The 8,978-nt window shown below is 41.6% G+C and overlaps 1 protein-coding gene across 1 annotated transcript; it reads left to right on the forward strand.

Moving 5' to 3' along the window:
• Positions 1–2,306: 2,306 nt before the first annotated feature.
• Positions 2,307–8,748, forward strand: LOC110315613 (carcinoembryonic antigen-related cell adhesion molecule 3-like). The gene is made up of 4 exons (XM_021189628.1): positions 2,307–2,495; positions 3,530–3,889; positions 5,490–5,849; positions 8,609–8,748. Exons 1-4 carry the CDS (start codon positions 2,420–2,422, stop codon positions 8,728–8,730), a joined length of 918 nt encoding a protein of 305 aa, XP_021045287.1. The 5' UTR covers positions 2,307–2,419; the 3' UTR covers positions 8,731–8,748.
• The last annotated feature ends 230 nt before the right edge of the window (positions 8,749–8,978 follow it).

The following is an 8,978-nucleotide window of genomic DNA, read 5'->3' on the forward strand; positions in this document are numbered from 1 at the left end:
TGAAACAAACCCCTCACATGGATACCTAGAGTGAAATTGACACCCTTTGCTATCCCAAGCCAAAACTTTCTAGCCCAGGGTTTGGCCAGGAATAGGGTTGAGGTTCCATTCTTGTTCACAATAGAACCAAGTTACCCCCAGTTATGTAAGAATATGGGCATCTCAGATTCAGTGTTAATGTACACATGACTGTATAGTTCAGTCTTTTGTGTGTGTTCTGTCAGGGCCATGTGTATGGTATCAAGTATATTCCCACTAAATTAACTGTGATCTCTACTTGGGATCCATATGTGGTTGTATCCTATCCCAGAGACACACTGTGGCTTGCTCTTGTACAGGCTCTTCCCCTGAATTCTTTTGATGTCAGGGTGGCTTTAGAAGTAGTTTTTTTCCTGTTTTCATAACGTGGCCCTAAGGTCTCATTAATAACATCTTAGAATATCAAGAGGGTAGGAAGAGGAACAAACCTCTTCCTACCCTCACCCATCTATATAGTTTTAATGGGCTTATTAACAGTGATCTCCAGGATCCTTATGAAAACATGTTTACCTGCACATCATTATTAACAAGAGGGATCCCATGCCTACCTCCTCCATAGCTCTACCACCAGCCTCAGTAGGACTATATGTAATGAATTTCCATCCTCTGCTGAGTGAATTTTCACTAAACTTTGGGTTAGAGTCTTTTGATTTTCTGGTAACATGAAGAAAATGTCTGTGTAGGTGCAATCAAGTCTCACTCTTCTCCTGAGCCTCCTGATGTAACCCTCAATTGTCTTTCTTTGTCTCGCTGATTCTTCAAGGTTCAGTCTCATATGGAGAGTTACAGAATATCTCAGGCAGTCAGTGGAACATTATAGGTGAAGGTAGGAACCTTGAGAAAGCAAGTAGATTTTTTTTCTGTCAGTAACCCATGTCTTCCTGTCTCCTCCATTTCCTTTTATAGCATTCTTTTTAAAAAATATTTTTTAATCTTTTTTAAAATGCCTCATTACAAATGGTTGCAAGCCACTATGTGGTTGCTTGGAATTGAACTCAGAACCTCTGGAAGAGCGAGCAGTCAGTGCTCTTATCCCCTGAGCCATCTCTCCAGTCCCTTTTATGACTTTCTTGTTCTAGCAGGAACACCACTTGCTCATAGACAGTCAAGTGACAGATGAAAATGTACAGTTGATGGGGGACAATAAGCAGCTCAGAGCTCTGCTAGTATGTCTGTTCCTGTCTCACCTGGTGATTGACTCACCTCTTATGACATTTTGACTGGAAGGGGAAGTGAAGGTGCCAGGCAAGTCTATCCTGAGTCAGAATAGACTATATTAGTACTTTCACTACATTTCTCATGAATTAAAAGGTCACTGATTGACACTAAAGCATTCTGTGCTTGAGAATCAGGGAAGTGGGAAAGTGAACATCAGGGTGGGCTGCTTCTGAACTGAGCCTTGTCTCTGAAGGTCCAGCTGTCTGAGGCTGTGGACAGGAGCACAAGTGATAGTCACAGAAAACAGTGATGGGTACTTCCTTGGATAGTAGGGAGATTCCAGTGGTAGTTAGTATTTACTGTTAAATGTACACATCCTAAAGTCACAGGAGTGGGGCTAGAAGGGACTCAGTTGAGTCAGTATCTTTTCTAGATCACATTGAAGGAATCTGTGGAGTAATCTCTTGTGTGTCTTAACTGAAATAGGAGGGCAGAGACTATTGTGGGTAATACTATCCCTATGCAAGTGGTTCTGGATTGTCTCAGAAAGAGTTAATCACGGACCCCAGTGAGAGAGAGAGAGAGAGGGACTGAGACAGACAGAAACAGAGAGGCAGAGATACACAGAGAGGGACATGAAAGAGTGATTACAAGTGAATGACACATTAAACAGTTCTCCTCATTTTCTCACTCCAAATTCTTGCCTTTTATGTGTATCTTGACTTCTTCCCTCAATGATGGATTTGACCTCTGAGACTGGTCTATAAATTCTTTGCTCTCTTAATCTGCTTTTGTTCAGTGTGTTTATCATAGCAGCAGAAAATTTGAACAATCAGTTTCTGAGAATTGTATACAACATATTCATTTTTATTTTACATAATTTTCTGTTTGTATGCAAATTGTACAGCACCATATGTCCATATAAGGCCATATACAGGCCATAGGAGACTTATCAGCTTTATTGCTCAATGTACAGTCTGGTGGACTGAGACATAATGAGAGGAAAGAGGAGAAAGGTAGGGGACAGGAGATAGAGGAAAAGGAACTGATGTGTTTTATACATAGGAAATATTTCCAGCCCATATAATTCTAGGAGGGGCTCCAACCTGGGAGGAGACTGAGATAAAAGGGAGGAAAGACAGCAGAACTGACAGGAGAGCAGAGCTTGGAAATAGCACGGGAGCTGAAGCTTTTCACAGAGGGAGCATAAAGCAGGTGGCAGATGGCAGAGGTCATGATGGACTCTGTTGCACTTTTCTGTAAAGACTGTACCTCCTGGCAGGGGCTCCTGCTCACAGGTAAGGAAGCTGTTCTTTGATACTGAGTGGGAGAAGGGAATCTCGAGCCTTGCTGAAGTCCCTGAAGAAGACAAAACCTTTAGGTAGACTCGGGGCTTTCTGAAGTAGACACAAAGAGGAACAGCCACTCCACAACTGGAAGTGACATAAGATCGTATCATGGAGAAATGGCACCATTGTTTTCTATTCCAAGTTAATCACATGGACAATGATACTCTGAGGTCTGATGTCCCCAACCATGAGTGGGTGAGTGGTCAATTAAAAACAAAACTAGAGAAGGCCATTGAAATGATTTAATAGTCATGCTGCTGACTGCTAAGACATCAATTCAATTCCCAGCAAAGTGTCTGGCTTCTATGTATATCTTGTGTATGTATTCACTTGTACACACATGCACAAAAGTGCACACATATATAAACATTCACCTTCCCCACACATGAAAACTAAACCAAACCCTTGTACTAAAAGTGTAATTAGCATTGTATTTCAGGATATTTTAAGTATATTCATGAATTTGCATAGCCCTGACACATGCATTCTCCCACTCATCCAAAGGTATCCAAGTTTTTATCAGTTCTGGGCCTTCCAAAGGAGACAGGCTGATCTTAGTTTTAATAAAGTCCTAGACTAGTAAATTATAAGTTAGACCAAAAAGACCATCTAGAAGTAGAATTGGAGTACTCAGGCCAAAAAGAGAACACAGAAAAAGAAAAAGAAAAAAAGCAAGTGAAGATCTCTAGAGTAAGAGGTGACAGGAGACATCATCTCAGCCAAAGTACTCTGTGAGCAGGAAGCTGAGGGCACTTTGCAGAGTCCTTAAGTTACCCAAGGAGTTATTTCCATACACAGATAGGAACATGTTCAGGGCCACTGATGGAGCAGAGATTATGTTGCTTACTCCTTCCATGCACAGTGGTGCCTTAATTCCTTACCAGCTAGGCTGACTTATGAGCATATCCACTCAGGACACAGACCTCATCTTTTAATCAAATACAAGGTCCCAATATTCATGGAATATCTCTATTTCCTTCTAGTCTCCCTTTTAACCTGCTGGCTGATTCCAACTACCGCCCAGATCACCATTGAATCAGTGCCTCCCATTGCTGTTGAAGGGGAAAATGTTCTTTTGTTTGTGCACAACTTGCCAGAGAATGTTAAAGCCCTTTCCTGGTACACAGGAGTTAAACCACTCAAGAGTTGTGAAATTGCAAGTCATGTGATAGCTACAAATTCTACTGTGGTGGGACTTGCACACAGTAGTAGAGAGGCTGTACTCAAAAATGGATCTCTGCTGATCAAGAGTGTCACCACAAAAGACTCAGGTTACTACACTCTACAAATACTTGATACAACCTCAAGACCTGAATTAATACGTGCAGAATTCTTTGTTCACAGTAAGTCATTTTTTGTGAACTCTGTTGTTGGGTGAGATTTATTCAATTGTACAGAGGAGTGTCAGGCCTGAACTGGATCTACCCTCCTCCATATACACTATTTATCCATGTTGTTGTTTGAGGATTAAATGCAGGACACACATTTGGAGGAAAACTGTCATAGGCCAGAATTCCTTACTAGACTGCACATGCAGAGAGGTGGACTTGTACTGAGTAACTCAAACAAGGCCGTCAGCCTCAGCCCAAACCCTGTTACTCTCACCATGAACCTGCACCTGAGTTGAGGAAGACAGGAGGAAATTATGGGATTTTCAGTGACCCTGGATCCAGATCTCTGTCCAAGACTCAGCTTAGAGTGAGGGAAGACAGCAGAGCTGATATTAGAGCAGGCTCAGAGATACTGGGGGAGGTAAAGATGTTCTCCAATGAGGGAGAAATGAGCAGACATCAGATGTTGTGGAGCTGCCTCCTTAATCTCCAAGCAAATGTAGACACAGTGGCAGAAAATCCTTCCTTGGGTGCCTACACAATTCCCTATCTTTGTGTGGGAGGAGGTTAGCTGAGTGGTTGTCTGGATTCTTCTGGAGAGGATAAAGGCTTCAGAAGAGACTCAGGTTTTCTGTTTGCAACATGAGATGAGAAGGCACATCAAGGTAGACAGCTCCTCAGCATCTGGAAGCTCTAGTGAACAGGAAATGGTAAGATGGGGGAGAGAAAAAGTTGCATTGTTCATTTATCAAGTTCATTAATTACCTAAAGAAGTATAGTCTGAAGACTAATGTCCCCACCTATGACAAGATGACTTTTCAAATGAAAAGCAAATTGTGAGATGACTAAGTGTATATGGTCACTTGCTGTCATCCCTGATGTCCTGAGTTCAATATTCTTATCCCAAATGGTGGAAGGAGAAAACTCAGTCACACAAGCTGTCGTCTGGCCTACACATAGATACTGTGGTATGCACCCACTAACCCATACACTGATGCGTGTTTGAGTGCATGTTCCCTCCCCTAATACAGAGTAAATTATAGTAAATCAAATTGGTGTATGAAAATTGTAATTAGCTTAGAACCTGAAAATCTGATAACTTACTGCATGGACATAGAATGACCTGGAGCACACATCCATCTATCGATTCAATTATTTATCCATTGAGCAGTTTCTAGGAATGGTGTCTCTCAATATTATCACACTGATCCCAGGCCACACAGTCTTCTATTGGATAGCAAGAGACATGAGCAAGGGCATTAAGAATGCACCATAAAAGGTCCAATGCAAAATATATCATTGTGTAGACCCAGTTTCTATGGAGGAATAGGCTGGGGGGGTGTATTCTCCACACACAGTGGTACTGAGCAGAGATCTGAGGGCAGTGAAGGGTAAGTCATGCAGATAGAGGAGGTAGAATCCCATACAGAATTTCATTGGCACTGATGGCATAGATTTTGTTGCTGACCTATACAGAGTAGGATTGACACACTGTCACCCACACACCAATGTGAGTAATGGACACTCCTGCTCAGGATTCAGAGATCTTTCTTCCTACCTCATGCAGAGGAATCACTTTTAATGGTTTCTTTCTATTTCTTTTTTCATCTAGGCCCGCTTTTAGGCTACAAGAATCATCTTGCCCTTTCTCAACTCACAATTAAGTTGGTGCCATCTAGGGTTGAAGAAAATGACAATATTCTTCTGCAGGTTTATAATCTGCCACAAAAGCTTAAAGGCTTTGCCTGGCACAAAGGAGTACTTCCACTTGACCATTTTAAGATAGCAAGCCATTCATTCCTTACCCACTCAACTATGCTGGGGAGTGCATATCAAGACAGAGTGATAATATGTAATGATGGAACCCTGGTGCTCTTGAATGTCACTCAGAATGACACGGGGCTTTACACCCTCCGAACCATATCTGTGGATTTGAAATCAGAATGGGACATTTTGAACCTTCACGTGAATAGTAAGTGAATATTTGTGACTCCTGAGTGGTGGTGGGGTTTATTCTTCTCTCTCTATGTAAAACATTGAGGCTTGGACTGTACCTTCCTCCATCTGTACTGTGTACTCTCACTTGGGTTTGGGCATTTAGTAAATGACACACATCATGGTGGTGAACTGAAAAACATCAGAAGCCTTTGACCTGAGTGGAACCTGCAAGCAGTAGTATTATAACTCAGTCCAAGGATTTCATCCTCAGCTCAGACTCTCTAGATTCTCACCCTGAAAATAGCCTTGAGAAAGCTTCCTGACATTGCTTGAATTTTACTACTTGCTAGAGCCGACTGGAAGCAATGTATCATTCTGCAGCCAAGTCTTGTAGCATATGGAACGACCGCATATCTGTCATGAAAATTATGATTAGGCTAAGTCTTTTGGGTATCTCCTTTTCCTGAGATTCAGCATGGACAGACAGCTATATGGGTGATCATGCAACAAACCGTCTTGATACTCCTGAGACTCAACAGGAAAGTTTGGATCCCCAAGCAAACATAGATCCTCTTGGCAACTGCTTGTCCTCAGGAGTTCAGCCTAGGGAAGTCTCTTCTTTCAGCAAATGATTACATGCACCCCTGATTTTACCAGCTCTTCAGTCTCAAGTTTAGGACATTAATAATATTTGAATTTCACTGATAGGGGAAATGATAATTAGCATGTGTACTACTATAGGGGGTCTGCGAGACAGCAAATACACTGGATGAACGAAGGTTCCACAGGCCATGGGAGGCAGATCAGAATATGACTATGGCCACAGCCCCAACTAATCTACCCTAGGAGTCTTTATCAAGTATCTGTGAGCCATAAGAGTGCTGCGAAAATTTCAGAGGAAAATTTTATCTTAGGTATCAGTGTCTAACAGGGAAAGTCTGGTCAAGTGAAAGCAATGAATAGACAATCAATTTAGACTTTTTAATAAAGCCTTAATTGAGTTCTGAACCCCCTTCCAGCCTAATTCTCCTACTACAGTGCTCTGGGATTCAGATCATAATTTTTTACTGTGGTATGTTCACTCCTCTTGAAGCATGGGGAAAAGGCTTTGCCTCATCCCTCCATCAAGAACCCACAAGACACAGTGTACAGTGTGCAGCTCACTCAATACTTTTATCATGAAGGAAGAAAGGAATTAGTAATGAATGGACAAATGGGTGGTGGTAGATTGGTTTATGAATGAGTGGTGGGGTAGTTGAATGTGTTTATGAGTGGATGTTTTAGAACTCTTTCAGAGATTAAAAATTACATATAGAGTTCTAGTACGTCTCACAGCACCCACACCCTACTCATCCTGGAGGGTATTACTTTTGCCCCATCTTTCTGATCTACTAGAAAGACAAGTGCGTGAGCATCCAAGGGAGAAATACAAGTACATGAACATCTTAGGGACACTGCTGTATGTAGTATTTCTCAGACTGACACTACTAATATAGTCATTTAGATCTTGCTCCCTGGAGTTTTGGAACTTATTTTAACTTCTATTGATGCTGTCATTCACATTTCTGCTATTGTTACTCCTTCCCTGCCACTCATTCCCTGCCCATTCATTCAGGGAGGTATGTCCCTGAACTGCCCAGTTCACCAATCCCCTTACATTTCCATCTCAATTGCTGCCTTTCCTGGTTCCTGGTATAGAAATAAGAATGAAAAAAAAAACATTTTCCTTAGGCTCCATAAAATACCCACACTCTTTCCCAGATCACCCCCCCACACACACACACACATACAAACTGTAAAAGAGAAACCCAAAGTCTTGCATGTTTCAACCTTTTCACTTTTGATGGCATATTCCTTCTACTGTGACTCATGGTCCTCCTGTGACTTATGGACCTTCCCAAGAATCTAGTGACACGAACTCTGCCATATAATGCCTTTATCATATGTACCTTCATCTCATATTGTCACATGGCCTTAAGTTGACTCCTGTGATCCAGTAACACAATGTAAAACTCCAGACATGATAAGTTACATTAGCCTGTATAACATGGAAGCATTTGATGCAACTTGCTTTGTGATTCCTGGGTCTTAGAAAAAGGAAGAAAGAAAGCACCTCACACACTGGGGTTGGCCCCGGTCCCTCTGTGCCTCACAGTTCATGGAGGCTGGGACAGATTTCTTCTAAATATACTCTATCTTTGACATTTGACTCTGCTGCAAATTTTGGGTTGTTTCTTATTTTACACAGTAGTGGAACCTTGCACTCCCATGCACCCTCTGGCCAGTGCTGTCCTCAACAGGACTCACACACAGGTCTCCCTCTGTTCATGGATTCACCAGCTTCAAGTCAATTTGTAATGTTTTCATTTAATCACATGGGGCCCACAGTACTCAGAGATTGATCTAAAGCTTTTATGTGCTCTCAAAAAATAATCCTTGCAGGAATTGGTCTTATACACTTGCTGTACCTAATAATTTTTGCATATTATATCCCACTTGTCAGAAAGGAAGTTATTTTAAGAGCTATTTGTATCTCTCAGTGCATTAGATGCTTGAAACAATGAACACCCCTCCAAAAAGAGTATCTCCCCTGGTGTCTCATAATGAGAGAAAGAAGAGGACCTAGCCAAAGGGAACTTTCTCTTTGGAAAGAGAATTCACTTACCACAGTCTAGGATGGGATTGAGCCCAGACAATGATGGGGTGGGGAAGTTGAGTTTATTTATACCTTGGTTAGGACTGCTTAGATGTATTTATCATTGATTTTCTATTTTAATGTTCATCTCAATTCAGAACCTGGAAACTGGGCTTCACACAATCTCAGACCAACAAGTAAACCATGGACTTTCTCGAAGAATCGAAGACGAGGGGCAGACATGTGCCATTCTTCTTCCATTACTATCTATTCCAAATAAATTGCTTTCTGCTTACCAATATTCTTTCAGTTCCTTTTATTACCTTATTAAGGATGGTTGACTGATTCTAGCTTGAGACTTATAATTAGAACCCAACCAAGTTCAGTGACAACATGGAGAAATTTCCTGCAACAAATTCCTATTGGTGGAAATAGCCATTTCTTCAAAGCTTCATAATGTGCCAGTATTCTCCAGTGTGAAGGAGCACCCACTGTATCAGTGATAGGACTCCTGATTTCTACAGGGCT

The sequence above is a fragment of the Mus pahari genome, unplaced genomic scaffold (assembly GCF_900095145.1).
Source record: "Mus pahari unplaced genomic scaffold, PAHARI_EIJ_v1.1 scaffold_7442_1, whole genome shotgun sequence".
Taxonomy (NCBI): domain Eukaryota; kingdom Metazoa; phylum Chordata; class Mammalia; order Rodentia; family Muridae; genus Mus; species Mus pahari.

Bases quoted from the DNA above. Each gene is read 5' to 3' on its own strand.
- LOC110315613 (XM_021189628.1), top strand. From the start codon at position 2,420: ATGGCAGAGGTCATGATGGACTCTGTTGCACTTTTCTGTAAAGACTGT. The intron at 2,496-3,529 runs GTAAGGAAGCTG...ATTTCCTTCTAG, and splicing joins GCAGGGGCTCCTGCTCACAG to TCTCCCTTTTAACCTGCTGG. The intron at 5,850-8,608 runs GTAAGTGAATAT...ATCTCAATTCAG, and splicing joins TTTGAACCTTCACGTGAATA to AACCTGGAAACTGGGCTTCA.